This window comes from Brienomyrus brachyistius, chromosome 5 (assembly GCF_023856365.1).
Source record: "Brienomyrus brachyistius isolate T26 chromosome 5, BBRACH_0.4, whole genome shotgun sequence".
NCBI classification, from domain to species: Eukaryota; Metazoa; Chordata; class Actinopteri; order Osteoglossiformes; family Mormyridae; genus Brienomyrus; species Brienomyrus brachyistius.
In genome coordinates, this window is record NC_064537.1 from 35,674,940 (window position 1) to 35,691,825 (window position 16,886).

General features: G+C 42.6%; 1 protein-coding gene across 4 annotated transcripts; it reads left to right on the top strand.

Moving 5' to 3' along the window:
* The first annotated feature begins 966 nt into the window (after positions 1–966).
* Positions 967–11,195, top strand: LOC125741665 (uncharacterized). Of its 4 annotated transcripts, none has more exons than XM_049012869.1 (12): positions 967–1,290; positions 1,727–1,838; positions 2,135–2,228; positions 2,766–2,820; positions 2,895–3,035; positions 4,383–4,543; positions 4,758–4,856; positions 5,131–5,276; positions 7,944–8,115; positions 9,690–9,802; positions 10,098–10,182; positions 10,913–11,195. In XM_049012869.1, the coding sequence occupies exons 1-12, from the start codon at positions 1,203–1,205 to the stop codon at positions 10,976–10,978; spliced, it is 1,332 nt and encodes a 443-aa protein (XP_048868826.1). In that variant the 5' UTR covers positions 967–1,202; the 3' UTR covers positions 10,979–11,195. The 4 variants fall into 4 exon arrangements, with proteins under 4 accessions (XP_048868826.1, XP_048868825.1, XP_048868829.1 ...); XM_049012868.1 differs by lacking the exon at positions 967–1,290 and adding an exon at positions 1,297–1,494; XM_049012872.1 differs by lacking the exons at positions 967–1,290; positions 7,944–8,115 and adding an exon at positions 1,297–1,494.
* The last annotated feature ends 5,691 nt before the right edge of the window (positions 11,196–16,886 follow it).

A 16,886-nucleotide genomic window follows, 5' to 3' on the forward strand; every position in this document is an offset into this window, starting at 1 on the left:
ATAATTTACCCTAATGTAAGGAAGCATGAAATAAGTGTGTGTGTGTGTGTGTGAGAGAGAGAGAGAGAGAGAGAGAGAGAGAGAGAGAAGGGGGGAGGGGGAGAGTGTGTCCTGCAATGCACTAATATCTTGGGGCATGTGTCCTGCCTCCCCCTGCCCTGTGCTGTCTGAAGGTGTTGGGGGGGGGGGGGCGGGGGTTTAAACTGAAACATTAAATCGTAAAACTTTGGTCTACATTACTTATTTACTTTTTTAATTGTCTGGCTCATTGAGGATGTTGCCGTTTTCCTACATTCAAATTCTGTATTCATACATATGAGTTTGATGATGCGTCGTAAGCTCTGGCTGTATATCTTAAGTGATAATCCATTCATATTTTGGCTTTGCAATATGAGTGTATCCAGGCTTCCTATGTTTGTTAATTATATTTTTAAGTGTCACTGAATGAAGCGTCTGTGACGGGATCGGTAAAGTGCGGCAGCCGGGAGCCAGAGGGGTGAACACTGGCACATGTTCAGAAACTCCGCCTCCGACGTGGAGGAGTACGCGAAAGTTCTCACGGACAGCAGGAAATATGCAAAGACTGTGCGCCCACCAGGGGTGGAAATGGGCCCTTTCACCCCGAGTAAATATGCGGCCATCCCTGTTGTCACCCCACATCAAAATAATAAATGCGAAATTTAGATTACTTTATTTTCTATGCGTATCCACAGAAGATACATGGTTCGGCGCCGCCACCCCATAAACTGGTGGCTCCCCCAAACAATTTTTTTTGTTGTCCTCTCACTTCCCAACCACAAACCGCAAGTACCACATTATAGAGATCCGCCAAAATAAAATATTAGCTCGCACAAACGCATTCCAATCCAGAGCGTGCAAGCTTTTAAAACACGCAAGCATTTTTAAAAAAGTATTTTAAACTATCACACATCAAGCATGATAATGACAACGAGATGGGAATGCAGTTCGGTTATACACAAGACTCGGTTGTCGCACGGTTAAACAATATATTGACTGCCACGCTCCTTCACGCCTACCGACACGTCACTTACAGACGAACTGAAGGTTTTAATTAGGATAACCCAGAGGCGGACTGGCAACAGGAATTTAGATTTCACCCTTTGATATATTTTGGCCAGCAATGAAGTAAAGCATTGATTTCGAAACAATCATAAATACAAACCTCAATCCTGCTAAACCGTATGGCATATGGCAGTAAAACATTGAAAAAAAGAAAAAAAAGAAGAAACTACAATTCCCAGGAGTCAGCGCGGCTGCCAGCTGACCGGGGTATTCAAACAGCGGTCCTCTTTTAACCTGGTCACCGTCTTCTGTACGCCACTTTGACAGCAGTTGTTTGTTTGCGGGTTAGGATTAAAGACATGTCGGGAAAACTTAAAACCCGAAGCGCAACAAATGCAGAATTAATTTCAATTTCTTGCGACGAGCGCATCTTACAGGAATGTCACCAGATGTACACAGAAGTGGATAACGGTGCGCTGTTTTAGCCTGCTTAAATTTATTTAAAAGATTGATTTTGTTTCAGAGTGTTTCATACATTAGCATTTCCGTACTGTCACCTGTTGCGTATTTATGATATCTGCGTGTTACGCTGTTCTAATTACACCGGACAAAGTTATTTTTGTTTCGTAAACATTTACTTTATTTAGGACGCACTCAAAGACTTGTTGTGCATGCTTTAACGTGCAATGTATTCCTGTTTTAGGTTTGATTTCCTTGGCTCAGTCAGTTGGAGTAACTCTCTTACCGCCGCGAAAGAAGATCACGGTCATGCTAATGGGGAACCACTCTGCCGGCAAGAGTTCTTTCATTAACTGGTAGCTAATGCGTCGTAATGGTTTACAAATGTTTCTCACGTGTTTGCAGGTTGTCAGGGATTCCCCAGCCAAAGTAATCAACTGAGAATAATTCCTGTATTATAATTTTAGTCTGATAATTAAAATCCTGCATTTGCGATCTGATGCCTGATGGGGAATGATTCCCTAATGCAAATGAAGGACCTAATTAAGTATCGTATAACATACACACATGTCAATTAGTGAATAAAGTCGGTATGTTTTTGACGCCATCCGTAAACAATTTGCTGTTTTCAGTTGTTTGTTGTCTCTTTCAGGTATGTGGAAGAGCACATCCTGCGGACTGGAGTGGCCATTGAAACACAAGGCTTCAGTTTCATTACCAGTGGTCGCAAGAGAGAATCTCTTACCGTGAGAAGACGTTATATATAAGACTTTGGCACCTTAGCTGTGTAGTGCGCAACTAGCATCTCTTTATCTTGGGAAAAAGCCCATCCGTTTTGGTTTACATCTGTCCAGTGATGCCGGGGCTGTTCATTGCTACATAATCCAAGTGATCTGGCTCTACATGGAATTCTAAAATGAATAGCAAATTATGAAGCAAAATGCAATTTAAATACACCAAGTTGCAGTCTGGTGTTCACATATATGGGAATATTTGGGGGATGAAATGTTTCTGCAGCTGTCTTGTCTTTATTTTATAACCTGAAGTCATCCATTGCCAATCCATTGCTAATCTCAATACCTGTGGTGCAGATATTCTGATCCTTACTGATAGTTCTGTATGGTTTGTTGCTAATGCATTCTTATCACTTTACTGACATACTGATGAACTGTGCCTTATCTTCCAACTTCTCTCCCACTCTGGAAATGACATGTAGTACATAGATGTGTTGGGTACTGCCATTTTAAACAAAGTTTAATTGTCTCAGATTTATTTATCTTTAGGGGAATGCAACTCTACATCTCTACCCTCACTTCAAACCTCTACAAGAGTTTGCAGGTCAGGAAAAAAGCCCTCTTGTTTTATAAATATCAGCTGGCATGCTGGGTGTTCATTGGTTCATGCCGGATCAGGGGTGTCAGAGTACCTCAGCACGGAGATCTGCACTTCTCGACAGAAGCGCTTCAGTCTCCTTACCTTTGTGGACTCGCCTGGCCTGGTGGATGGGGACATGAAGTACCCGTTTGATGTGGATCAGGCTCTTCTTTGGCTGGGTGAGGAAATTGCAGGGAATGAGGATTTAATGCATCCATCATTTTCATATACTACAGGTCGGAAGCCTCTTCAATGCCGACTCTCTAGTACACTATGTAGACTCGCTAGTAGAGCTGTCACAATTACTTGATTGTAATCTCGATTTTATGTGTGTGTGTGTGTGTGTGTGTGTGTGTGTGTGTGTGTGTGTGTGTGTGTGTGTGTGTGTCTATGGGCTTGCCCAATGATCTAAGGTTAGCCATAAATAATTATAAGCTGTGAAGCCTTTCGCCTCTTGGAGTAGCCTAGCCTGTCTTTGCTGTGGAGTAGCCTAGTCGTAATTTTTGACTTAAATAATTTGAGCCAAATAATTTTATGACTCCAGTATCTCTTGATAATCACTCATAAAATGAGGGCTAACGCCATCACTTAGCTGCCTCGTCTTGCATAATATATATAATAATTGCCATATTATATGAATTAATAACCATTTTGTGTGCGTTTGTGTATACATAACATCAAATACTCATCTGATTTGTGTATAATTTAATTTTGCAACGTGATAATTTTATTTTGTATTGTTTGTATTGAGTAGGAATATGAGATTTTGTGACTTTTTCGGGATATATATTACAATATTTATAAAATATTAGGTTGGAAATTCATCCAATGTGTTGAAAACATATTTGAACAGAACATGTATACCAAAAGTCTGTTAAATAAGCTTGTGGTTTTTGTGCTGACATAAAGCAGTGTTGACAAATCACTTGCTTTTGCTCAGTTATGTCTCTGGAATGTTCTTATTCACTTTCACTCTTGTTTGTTGTTTCTCAAACCCTAAAAATGCTACGTAATCCAAGTGATCTGGCTCTACATGGAATTCTAAAATGAATAACAAACCTAAAAAATGTTTTAGCACAACTTATCGTCTTTACTCAGCTGACTATTGCAGTTCCTCTCATGTGACAGTTGCATGTGAGTAACACGCAGTGTCGATATTAATCTCGCACATTGTGCCGGACTAGTATTCAGGGCAGTACAGTGAGTAGCACTGTGGCTGCACATCACCGCTTTGTGTGTGTGTGTGTGTGTGTATGTAGGAAGTTAATGTTCACCCTGTGTGTGTATGGGTTAATACCAGATCCCGTGTCCCCCCCCCCCCCCCCCCCCCCCCCAAGAAACATTCTACTTAAGTAAACAGGAGTGTATAAATGTGCGAGTGAATGACTGGGCACCCTGTGATGGTGTGGTACTCCGTTCAGGGTTGGTTCCTACCTGTATGTATACGTACATATATATTTACATTGAGAATCGGCTTATGTCATGCTTCTAGTGTATCAGTGTTTTTCCCTTTCCTCTCACCTCAGGTAACCTGTGTGACCTTATTCTGGTCTTCTTTGACCCAATGGGCCAGGCATTGTGCAAACGCACCTTGAGTATTGTGGAGAAGCTGAATGAGAGCCATGGTGACAAGCTGCGGTTCTACCTGAGCAAAGCAGATGAAGCGGGCAGTGAGTCAGACAGACAGGTATCTGGGGCAGCTGGCAGGTCTGGGTTCTCATGGGGCTGTCCTCTAACCCTGAGGTCTTTCCACTTCCCCGTAATACTGAAATGTATAATGCATAGCATTCTGTTGTGAACTGAATACTCCACCAGCTAATGAGAGAGTAAATTTTTGCAACTGTTTACTTTGTCCTGCAGGAGTGAACAGTTCATTCAGTGAGTGATGTGCTGTTTTGCAGAGAGTGATGATGCAGATTGTTCAAGAGCTGTGCAAGAGACCAGGACTCAACAAATGTGGATTTGACATGCCTACCATTTATATTCCAAACCCCAATAAAGTAATAATATGAGAAAACCTTTTCCCTGCTTACAAATGTATGCATGTTCAAGCGCTTGCATTTCACTCTGGTTTTTGGTTAAATCTGAAACTCAGTGCCATCAATGCTAGAATTCTTTGTATCTGGTCGAACACAAGATGTAAGAATAGTAGAGGATGTTCTAAGATGTGTATTGAGTGCTGTGTGATGTTCATTAAACATTTGTTTCAATTTTTTCCAAAACTGAAGTGTACATTTAAACACCTTTTGTGTTCTCTCCTGTTTCTTTGCCCAGCCCAGTCGCTGTGTCAATCAAATTGAAGACGTGTGCCGGACCATTGAGAAGACTATTAACCAGACTGTACAGAACACTCTCAATTCACTGGAGAAGGACTGCGAGCTCATCACAGACGCCATCCGTAACACGCTAAGCATTGACAGGTACTGATGAGCCCGACATCGGAAACAGCTTGTAGGTGGGTTTTGACCTCTTGAAAGAAAAAGAAATGAATATAACTTGAGGCATCCTATGTAGGGAGTGCTGCCAGTACACACCTTCAGGGGTGAGGGTTCGAATTCCATCCGTCTTCTGTGTGTTTGACTGTCTTCCAGGTACTCCAGTTTCTTCCCACATAAACCAGGCATCTCTAAATTACCTGGTGTGTGTTTGTGCATGTATCCAAGGCTTTCCCTGCCTTCTGCTCCTTGCTTTTTGGAACAGGCTTCAGGCTCTCTGTGATCATGTTCTGGATAAGTTGTTGGATTGGAGAGATGCCAGACTTTAAGTTTAGTGAAAGCATGTACTTACCATTCAGAATTTCACTGTCTAAAAAGACACTGAAGGGCCTCCCTATCAGGTATTCTGTAGCCCAGTGACTAGCTAGCTGCATCAAGTCTATCAAGTTCATCAAGCCCAGGAATTTTGTCGCATGCATAGTTATACATGTGCAACATGCAGTGAAATATAACCCTGAATCACTGCTGAGACTGCACTTTGGTTTCAATAAAAACAACTAAAAAAAACTAAAAATGTAATAGCTTAAGTCTAACGGATACATGAAGCGTGTTCATAAGTGCACTTGGCACCAGAGCGCCCTAGGCTGCAGTTCGACGATCGATTTTGTAATTGTATCACTGGATCCGCGTCCGAATCTTTTGGACACTCAGATGAAGAGAGGAGCTGAGCTGTCAAGTGATCGCCACCTGGTGGTGAGTTGGATTCGATGGTGGGGGAAGATGCCGGATAGACTTGGTAGACCCAAACGTAAAGTGTGGGTATGCTGGGAGCATCTGGCAGAGGTCCCTGTCCAGGAGATCTTTAACTCACACCTCTGGCAGAACTACTACTCACTCCCAAGGGAGTCAGGGGACATGAAGCCTGAATGGGCCATGTTCCTGGATTCCATTGCTGAGGTGGCAGTGCTGAGCTGCACCTGTAAAAGCAGTAATCCCCAAAACCCGGTGGTGGACACCAGTGGTAAATGGAGCTGTCAGGCTGAAGGGGTCCTTCCGAGCTTGATTAGCTCATGGGACTCCTGAAGCAGCTGACGGGTACCAGCATGCGTAGTGGAAAGTGGGTTTGGTGGTTGCTGAAGCAAAAACTCGGGTCTGGGAGGAATTTGCTGAGGCTATGGCATTTCGGAAGGCCTCAATAAGGTTCTGGCACACCATCAGGTGACTCGGGGTGGGGGTAGCAGGGCTTTACCCATACTGTTAACAGTGGGGATGGAGAAAAGTTTACCTCAACGGGGGATGTAGTCAGGCGGTGGAAGGAATACTTTGCGGACATGTGGCCATGTCACTCAGGGGATCCTGTAGGGGGTGCTCCAGGACTTTGGGGTATGGGGTCTGTTGTTCCAGGCTATCAGGTTGCTGTAGAAATGGAGCAAGAGCTTGGATCGCATTGCCAGCAGTAAGTTGGACTCATTCTCGGTAGGCTGCCCTTTGTCACCGATTCTGTTCAGAATATTTATGGACAAAATTTCTAGGCGTAGCCTTGGGGCAGAGGGGGTCCAGTTCGGGGGCCTCAGGATCGCATCTTTGCTTTTTGCGGATGATGTGGTCCTGTTAGTGTCCTCGACTGGTGACCTGCAGCATGCACTGGGGTGGTTTGCAGCTGAGTGTGAGACAGCTGGGATGTGGATCAGCGCCACCAAGTCTGAGGTCATGGTTCTCGACCGGAAAAGGGTGGATTGCCCTCTCCTGGTGAGAGATGGATTACTGCCTGAAGTGGTGGAGTTTAAGTATCTTGGGGTCTTCAAGAGTGAGGGAAGAAGGGAACAGGAGATAAACAGACAGATCAGTGCAGCGTCGGCAGTAACGCAGACACTACCATTCTGTCGTGGCAAAGAGAGAGCTGAGATGGAAAGTGAAGTTTTACCAGTTGATCTACGTTACAACCCTCACCAATGGTCATGAGCTCAGGGTAGTGACCGAATGAAAGAGATCGTGAATACAAGCGGCAGAAATGGGTTTCCTCCACAGGGTGTCAGGGCTCTGCCTTAGAGACAGGGTGAGGAGCTCAGACGTTCAGGAGGGGCTCAAAGCTGCTGCTCCTCTGCATCGACAGGATCCAGTTGAGGTGGTTCGGTATCTATCTAGAATATGTCCTGCACAGCTTCCTGGAGAGGTGTTTTAGGCGTGTCCAGCTAGGAGGAGTTCCTGGGGCAGACCCAGGACACCCTGGAAAGATTATATCTGTCGACCTTGGTATTCCCCTGGAGGAGCTGGAGGAGGTGGCTGGCAAAAGTGCGGTCTGGGCATCCCTGCTTAGACTCCTGCCCCCGTAACCCAACCCCGGATAAGTGGCATAGAATATAATAGAATGGAAAGGAAAGGAAAGATATATGAATAGCAAATAAGCAGTATGTACAAAATACAGTATGTTCTACAAATGAGCAATGTGTACTTATATAATTTTAAGAGTTAAAGTGGCATTGTACTTTGTAGAATGGCTTTGTAAATGGTTGAGAAATTCCGGTGGAAACATGAAGGACAGTAATGAAAATATTAATGGTATTGAGTTGTAGTAAATTGCAAACAAAATGTGAATAGATCTGAATTGAAATACAGAATGAAACATCATGACCGTCCTTCATTTTTCTCAAGGGAGCGCAGCCGAGAGAAGTGGCGTGCACAGTGTAAGGGCTGCCTGCTCGGCCTGATGGGATTCTCCGTGCCGCTATCGTTGCTGATGTTACTGCTGCTGGGCAGCCTGTCCAGGGAGACTGTGGAACTAACTTTGGGCAAGGAGGGAACAGAAGCTCTCAGCATGTACCTGGTAGGTCCAGGGGTCCCTGTAATGTAGGGGTGGGCAGTCTTATCCACAAAGGGCCATTGTGTGTGCGGGTTTTTAGGACAAACTTTAAGTCAGCTGTTCAAACCCAGGTGTGAGGACTCTTCAGCCAGTCAGTCCTTTAATTAGTAATCTAATTGGGGAACTGCAGCAAAAACACTTGTATAGCTCTTTGCATATAGCGCTTGCATGTATGGTGGCTGAGCTTTTAATTCCTGAACATTTAAGATCCATTGCAGTTAAACTAAACTATTGTTTGCTGTTATTGCTGTAAGATTAGAAAGTGCATTTTCGGGCCCTAGCAGCAAGGTATATGTGGTTAACTTTAGAAATAAATCTTCACTTTGGTCCATTTTTGTGCTGGAAAATTCTTTAGGTTAGTTTGGGAAATACCAACTGAAATTATGGTATCATGTAGTATCAGTTTTCATGGTTTTATTGCACCCAAATGGGGGAGACTAAATATCACATACAGACCAAATACCAGTGGGGTGTTTTTTTCTAAACAAAATGGGAGATCATTAATTTCTGATTTAAAATTATTCCTAGCTGTGATTTCCCTAAAACTTCATGTATTGGCGTGGTTCTCGAACTCGGCCCTTGGGACCCACTGCCCTGCTTGTTTTCCAGCTATCCCTGCCCTACACACTGCTGATTACCTGGATCAGGTGTTTTCAGTCAATCAGAAGCTGAAAGACAGCTGGGACTTGTGTGTGGGGCAGGGATAACAGGAAAACAAGCAGGGTAGTGGGGCCCGAGGACCGAGTTTGAGAACCACTGATGTATTGTGTATGGCATTTCTGACTGTATTGGAGACAGTCTTTGCCTAGGGCATATAAGACAATCCACAATGTATTACAGAAGTGTGCCATTGAATTAAAGTGAGTTAAGCTAAGCTTGTCATACCAGTCAAACGTTTGACTACATTTACGGTTTTCTATTATACATTCCAATAGATGTATGGTGCTTCTGACTTGCTTTGTTTCAGCTGTTCTGTCCAGGCCAGGTCACTAGCTTGACCTGCCTTTCACGTTCCTTCTGTGTCAGATATTACTTCCTCAGTTCTCAGGTGTGTATTGGGTTATATTGCTGACGAATTCCATAGTCATAATTTTAATGGTAATGACATGCCCTTTGAAGCGTGCTGTGATGGCACTGCTGAATGAGATTGTCCTGATAAGCAAAACGAGTCCAGACCCTGATGCTGCCTCCTTCATACTTGACAGTAGGAACCTCACAAGCATAACTCAAGTTCTCCCTTTCTTAGCATCTTTCAAAGTCAATGGTTTGGCCCAAATATTCCTCATTTTGAGTTTGTCCATAGGATCGATATCCACACCTGTAAATGGAAATGAATATGAAGTTTAAAGCAGAGGTGACTATGCTTTCAAACAGGTGTACACAATCTTTTCCCTTTTCTCAGTGTTTTTTCTCTTATTTTATTGCTTAGTGTTTTTATTTAAATAACTGTATGTAGGATGTTTGTGAACTTATTTAAATGACCATTAAAGAAATTTGCTTCAATGCCTAATGACCTAATGGCAATGACCTTCACACAGCTGCCTGTGCTGTGGGCATTTGATAACTTCTCGGTCCAGCAGCAGTTCTACTTCTGCAGCGGCCTCATCCTGCTTTCCTTCATTCTTCTTCTCCTGGCACGATTCGCTTTCCGGTGAGGACCAGCTCATTCCCCGCCCAGCAGGGAAACTGTATTTCCCTGTGTAACGTTCCTTTAAGGGTGACTGTCCTGGATCTGTGTGTTTCTGTACATTGCTGCACATATACCAAAAGTCTACAATGACATAGCAATGGTAAAAGTACAGGGACGACCCTTTCAGTTTTTTTAGCTTGTTGGCTACATCAATTCCCACTCATTTCCACCTTCCCCCTCAGTCACAAGTACATTACTCTGTTTTCCACTCTGGGTGTTTTGGTTTTCGACGGTTTTGCATGCTTTGCCTCTCCAGCACTCAGCCGACTCTCACTGGAAGACAGAAAAGGCAACTACAGGAGAAGCTGGAGTACATTGATGAAGCTGTGAAAAATAAGAAGGTAGCCTGCCATGCCAGGGCGGTTCAGTGTCTGCCTTTGGTTCCAGTCTCCATAAACCAGCTTAAACTAAACTGCAAGATAGTGTCTTAATGGGGTTTTGAGTCACTATCAGCGGTCAGAGCATCTTCAACCAGGCTTAGCCCACAATTGTGAGGGATGTGACACCTTTCTTCCATAAGTCAATCTACTATTTGGTTATTTTTATTTTTTCCCTGTTGAAAATGCCCATGTTTTCTCACTAGACCACTGCCTGGGTCATTTTACTTGTATCATTTTTCTTCTTTTATGTAACTCTGGCAGTTCCTGGCCTGCGTTTCCATGAGACTCAAAGCAGGGCACGATTGTTGGTGATTAAGGAGTGTACGCTTTTGTTCACTTGCCCTTATCTGACGCTACAGCGAAACTTCCCAGCCAACAGCAGCTTAGCCGCTGTTTCTCAGGAAACTGCAAGTTGAATTGACTTCACTGAAACTCCCAGTATATGTGGCACTTCAGTTCCCTGGTTGCTAAAATGAAAGGCAACAAATCTAACCAGCATTTTTACACATGACCCAAAAAGTGGCACATAGTCTCCAACCCATATATAATACTTGTTTTTAGATTATTTTGTATCCCCTGCTTCATTCCTGCGTTTGGTGTATTTTGTGAGATGCCAGCAGTGTATGTGCTTTTTGAATGTGCTAAGGTCTGTTATTGACAAATCACCATGTGATTTTGCCATTTCTGACAGAAAACGCTCTATGAGGACTACCTCCGTCAGAGTATTGGGGATTATGATATAGACTCTGTAAAGTGAAGAAAGGAAGAGCTGCCATAACGATGGAACTTTCCGCACTGAAGTCTGCTGCCACTCCACTACTCTTGTCCTCTGTGAATGTTTTGCTCACCAATTTCCATGTAATTTTTGAGAACTTTTCTAGCTATATGAAACCAAATTCTTACTGCTGATACCTGAAAAACATACTTCACTTTTATAACAGTTGTCAATGTTAAATAAAAGCATGTAAATTCAAGCTGGCTGTCTCCATTTATTTCTAATATTGTGCATGTCATTGTGTAAAGAAAATTTGACCTTGGTAGGCCTGGGAGGGGAGGCCTATTGGGTCTGTTATGTCTTAGACCTTAGGCAAGAAGGGATTTGTTTGTTTTGAATACTGTGTGTCCTCACCTCATGATAGGTGCATGCGGGTAGTTCTGCAGACCCTGAAGAGAGATCAGACCTTGGAGAGACAAACAGTGGAGAAGGGGGGAAGGAGAAACTGCAGCAAGAAGGGATTCAAAGCTGCCCCAACTGGTGCACAAAAAGCTGTAGTTATAAAGTAGACGCAGTAGGCCATACGCAATATGTTATATTACTACATTTGTACTAGCGTATTTGTCACATTAATGTCCATATAATCAATATCTATACCCATATCTCAGGTAGGAATCTGTTGACATGTTTTGGAAAATTGTGCAAAATGAGTGGATGTACCCTGCAACCAAGGTGAACCAACATAACAGGAGAATTGTGTTTATTATACGTTTCAGCTTGGTTTGTTGGTGTTTTGTGACTGATCAGGACTTGGAAGTTCTTATAGGGAATTGGGAGTTATGGTTTATCAACTAGTTGCTCTTTGTGCTCGGGGTACCTGGTGCCAGAGTGTGACTGAAGCACTTTGCTGGATTGCTTGAATAAAGGAGATAACTTTGCTCACCAACTGAGAAATCTGGAGTTGTTTTATTCTGAGTGGGTTATTCTGAGAGTTATTAGACAGGTGATTTAGAATTTTTCTATCACACCATTCAAGAGAAGGCTGAGTTCTCCGATATTATTGCATCATTTAAAAATTTCAATGTGTTTCTGTGTGTAGCTTACTAATTAACAATATTGGTTTGCTAGCTAGATAACTAGTTAGAAAGTAAGGAAGCTAGGTAATCCTTAGTAGTGTTAGCTATCTTCCATTGCTTGGTCACCTCAGATCACTTCAGTTCATTTTTATTTCTTGTGTTTTAGTTACTTTGACTTATTTCTGTAAATAACACTTAACCATTAAGGCACCCAATTAATTTTGATATAGAAGCAAACCTAAGATCTTAAATGTCAGACATATTTCACATTACAGGAAACTCACCAGTCTGAGTCTGTTTCAAATGTGCCTGACATCCAGGTTAGATTATAAGGCTAAATGTCATTCAACAGTATTTCTAATTGAGGTTAATGGATTCAATGTTCCTGTGAACGTGAAAATGTAAAAATATTCCTAAAAATTGTATATATGTATAATGTTTGCCCTTCTGGACGTTAGTGTCCAGTCGGACTTCATCTGCGAGCGATGTAAGCTAGTGGACTCGCTCATGGTCAAGGTTCGCGGCCTTGAGGAGCAACTGGCTCTCATCCAATGCAACAGTGAGTTAGAGGAGCAAGTTAATACGCCTTTTAGGGAGAAGGTGTGTACGCCACTAGCCGGGAGGGGGGAGAATGAAGAGCAGAGAGGTCGAGAGAGCTGGGTGACCGTAGGTCGTAGACGCAGGAAAGGGCGTACACACGTTGCAGAGGCGGCATCACCTGAGGTGACTGTGTCGAACAGGTTTCAGGTTCTTCCAGCTTTAGAGCCGGAAGGGACTGGGGAGGCAGGTGAGCCCTTGGGCACTGAGGAGCCCCCTCCCCCCAGGAAGAGGGAGGTTGTGGTAGTGGGGGATTCCATTATTAGGGGAGTAGACAGTTATGTGTGCACGCGTGATAGAGGGTCCCGTACGGTGTCTTACCTGCCTGGTGCCCAGGTAGGAGACCTTCCAGATCGTGTGGATAAGCTTTTGGCCCCAGCTGGGGTGGATCCAGTTGTCGTGGTGCATGTTGGCACCAACGACATAGGCAAGGGTAGAAGGGCTGTTCTGCAGGATAAATTTATAGAAGTCGCCAATAAGCTTAGAAGCAGAACGTCCACGGTGGTATTCTCCGAAATACTCCCCGTGCCACATGCAAGTCAGGCTAAGTTAACTGAGATAAGGAAATTAAATGCGTGGCTAAAAGGATGGTGTAGGAAAGAGGGGTTTCGGTTTATTGTATATTCGGGCATTGGAGGACCTTCTGGAACAGGTGGGACCTGTTCAAGCCGGATGGGTTGCACCTGAACCAGAGGGGAACCAGTGTATTGGGGAGGCGTATGTGTAGAGTAGTTGAGGAATGTTTAAACTAGGGACTGGGGGGGCAGGGAGGTTAGTTAACTATGTCAGTGGGGGGAAATGGAAAGCCCCAAATAATCATATTGTAAGTGGGCACCGTAATAGGGCTACCCTTTGTTGTCTGTATTTAAACGCCAGGAGTATTAGGGATAAAATTCATGATTTAGAGGCTTTCATCTCATCGGACTCTTATGATATTATAGGAATAACTGAAACGTGGTTGAGTGAAAAGGATGGACAAGAATATAATATGGATGGGTTACACGTTGTTCCGTAAGGATCGTATAGGAAAAAAGGGAGGTGGTGTTGCAGTATATGTAAAGGAAAACTTGCAGGCAAGGGAACTTAGTGATATAAATAAAACTACGGAAGTAATATGGGTAAAATTAGATGCTAAAAACTCAAATAGCCTAATTGTCGGTGTTTGTTACAGAACACCTAATATAGCTGCTGAGGAAAGCAGATTGTTATACAGTGATATTAGGACTATGAGCAATAAAAATGATGCGGTAGTTATGGGTGATTTTAATCTACCAGGAATGCAGTGGGACATTGTCACTGGCTCTTCAGAAAATGAACTGGAGATGGTGGAATTAGTACAGGATTGCTTTTTTTACTCAGTTTGTTAACACCCCTACCAGGGGAGATGCCATTCTTGATCTTGTTCTCTCTAATAACCAGGACAGGATTGGTAAATTAGACGTTTTAGAACCACTTGACAGTAGCGATCATAACATGGTCAAATTTGAGGTTAAGTTTAGTGTTCAAAGAGCTAAGTCCAAATCAAAAATATATAATGTTAGGAAGGCTGACTTTAAGTGTATGAGACTAAAACTAGAAACTGTGAACTGGATGGAGTTAAATAACAAAACTGTTGAAGAGGCCTGGGAATTTTTTAAAAGCACATTATTGCAAGTGCAAGAGGACTTCATACCTGTTTCCAGCAAGAATAAATCTAGGAAATTGCAACCTAGGTGGTTTACTAGGGAAATAAAGTATAAAGTAAGGAGGAAAAGGGCTTTGTTCCAGCAATGGAAAATAACTGATGACAGAATTAAGCAGGAATATCTAAGTCTACAGGCTGAGTTAAAAAATGATATTAGACGAGCTAAAAGAAATGTCGAATGGATGGTTGCATTGAAAGCTAAGGATGACGTTAAAAGTTTCTTCCAGTATTTTAACTCTAAAAGAGCTCTAAAACCTGAAATTACTAATCTGCAGGATAGTAAGGGTCTTATAATAGTAAACGACATTGATATAGTAAATGAGTTCAATGATAGTTTTGCACGGGTATTCACTGTTGAGGACCTTAGTAATTTACCAGTTATTACCTATCCAGCAACTGAAGCAGATGTTTTGCAAAGACTAGCTAAGCTCAAAATAAATAAATCACAGGGCCCTGATGGCATCTTACCTATAGTGTTAAAAGAGATGAGGGATATTATTTGCCGACCCTTAACTTTACTGTTTCAAAAATCCTTATCTGAAGGTGTGGTACCTTCTGATTGGAAGCACGCCTTCATAACGCCCATTTTCAAAAAAGGGGATAGAAGTAATTTGTCTAACTATAGGCCAATCAGTCTAACTTGTATAACTGGTAAAGTTATGGAGGCTATAATCAAAGAGAAAATGGTAGATTTCCTGGACTCCAATAACATTTTGTGGGATAGCCAGCATGGATTTAGGAGAGGTAGATCCTGTTTAACAAATCTGTTGGAGTTTTTTGAGGAAGCTACTCAGGACGTTGATGATAAGAAGGCCTATGATGTCATCTACTTAGATTTCCAAAAGGCTTTTGATGTTGTCCCCCACAAGAGGCTCCTACTTAAACTCAAAGCGACAGGTATTTTAGGTACCGTAGCGACCTGGATTGATAACTGGTTAACAGATAGGAAACAGCGAGTAGTTATAAGAGGCACAATGTCACAGTGGGTTTGCGTTCATAGTGGGGTACTGCAGGGTTCGATTTTAGGACCACTATTGTTCCTAATTTACATAAATGATATGGATACCAATATATACAGTAAACTGGTGAAATTTGCAGATGACACCAAGGTGGGTGGTGTAGCGATACTGAATTAGCGGCTCAGCAGCTACAGCGGGATCTTGATTTAATTAGTGACTGGGCCGATACCTGGCAGATGAAATTTAACGTCGAGAAATGTAAGGTACTCCATCTAGGGAGCAGAAATATAAAGTACAGTTATTTCATGGGTGTCACTGAAATAAAGGTAGCTGATCATGAGAAAGACCTTGGTGTGTATGTTGATGCTTCCATGTCCCATTCTCGCCAGTGTGTGGAAGCAATAAAAAAGGCCAATAGGATGTTGGGGTATATCTCCAGGTGTGTGGAGTTTAAGTCCAGGGAGGTAATGCTAAGATTGTACAATTCCTTGGTGAGACCTCACCTAGAATATTGTGTGCAGGTTTGGTCACCATATCTTAAAAAGGACATTAGAAAAGGTGCAGCGTAGGGCCACAAAAATGATTCCTGGTCTTAGAGGAATGTCATACGAGGAACGGTTACTTAAGCTAAATCTGTTCAGACTAAAGCAAAGAAGACTGAGGGGGGACATGATCCAGGTATATAAGATTCTAACAGGTTTGGATGCTGTTCAACCAAATAGTTACTTCAGCATTAGTTTAAATACACGAACTCGTGGCCATAGGTGGCAATTAGCAGGAGAACATTTCAAGCTGGATTTAAGGAAGCACTTCTTTACACAGCGTGTAGTCAGAGTATGGAATAGCCTTCCTGATAATGTAGTGCAAGCTGAATCCTTGGGTTCCTTTAAATCAGAGCTAGATAAGATTTTAACGACTCTGAGCTATTAGTTTAGTTCTCCCCAAGCGAGCTTGATGGGCCGAATGGCCTCCTCTCGTTTGTATAGTTCTTATGTTCTTATGTTCTTATTTATATATGAATTGCCTCCAGTGATGCAATATGTAGTATGGTGTTCCAGTTTCCTCCCTGATGCAGTTGAGGTGAATTGAAGTCTCTAAATTTTATTTAGTTATTTAGGTCTGTTATTAAAGTGCATAACCTAAAGGGATTGCCGTCCTATCCAGAGTGTCCCCTGCTTTCTGATCCTCAGCATGATCCTGTACTTGATAAATAGCGATGGAAAATGGATGAATGAATATTTGAATTTTAACAGAGGAGTGAGTGCTAGAAGTTTCATCCATCTTCCACAGAGCACAAGGCGGGGATGCCCCCTAGATGGAATACCAGGTTCGGGTTAGGGTCTTTGGACTGCCGGAGGACACCAAACTGCCTGGGAGAGACCAGGGGTGATTTCTGAGCTTCCACACTGGGGCCATTAGGCGGCAGTCCGAGCCTTGCTATGTGTCACTGTTTTTCCCTATTGATGTCTTTTGCTACCTCATTTTAACAAGCTTTCCCATGTGTACATGGATCATAACTTATAGAAGGTGTATAATTCACAAGGTGTGTTACTTTAAATTCAAATGTAAAATAAAATTTCACTTGTTGTTTTGTCATTTATTTCTTTTATTTACTGTTAATTAAATAAATTACT

What these genes read in the sequence shown, in the direction of transcription:
- LOC125741665 (XM_049012868.1), top strand. Translation starts at nt 1,383, where the DNA reads ATGTCGGGAAAACTTAAAACCCGAAGCGCAACAAATGCAGAATTAATT. An exon ending in GCAAGAGAGAATCTCTTACC is followed by an intron (nt 2,229 to 2,765) that starts GTGAGAAGACGT and finishes ATTTATCTTTAG; the next exon opens with GGGAATGCAACTCTACATCT. An exon ending in AAGCTCTCAGCATGTACCTG is followed by an intron (nt 8,116 to 9,689) that starts GTAGGTCCAGGG and finishes ACCTTCACACAG; the next exon opens with CTGCCTGTGCTGTGGGCATT.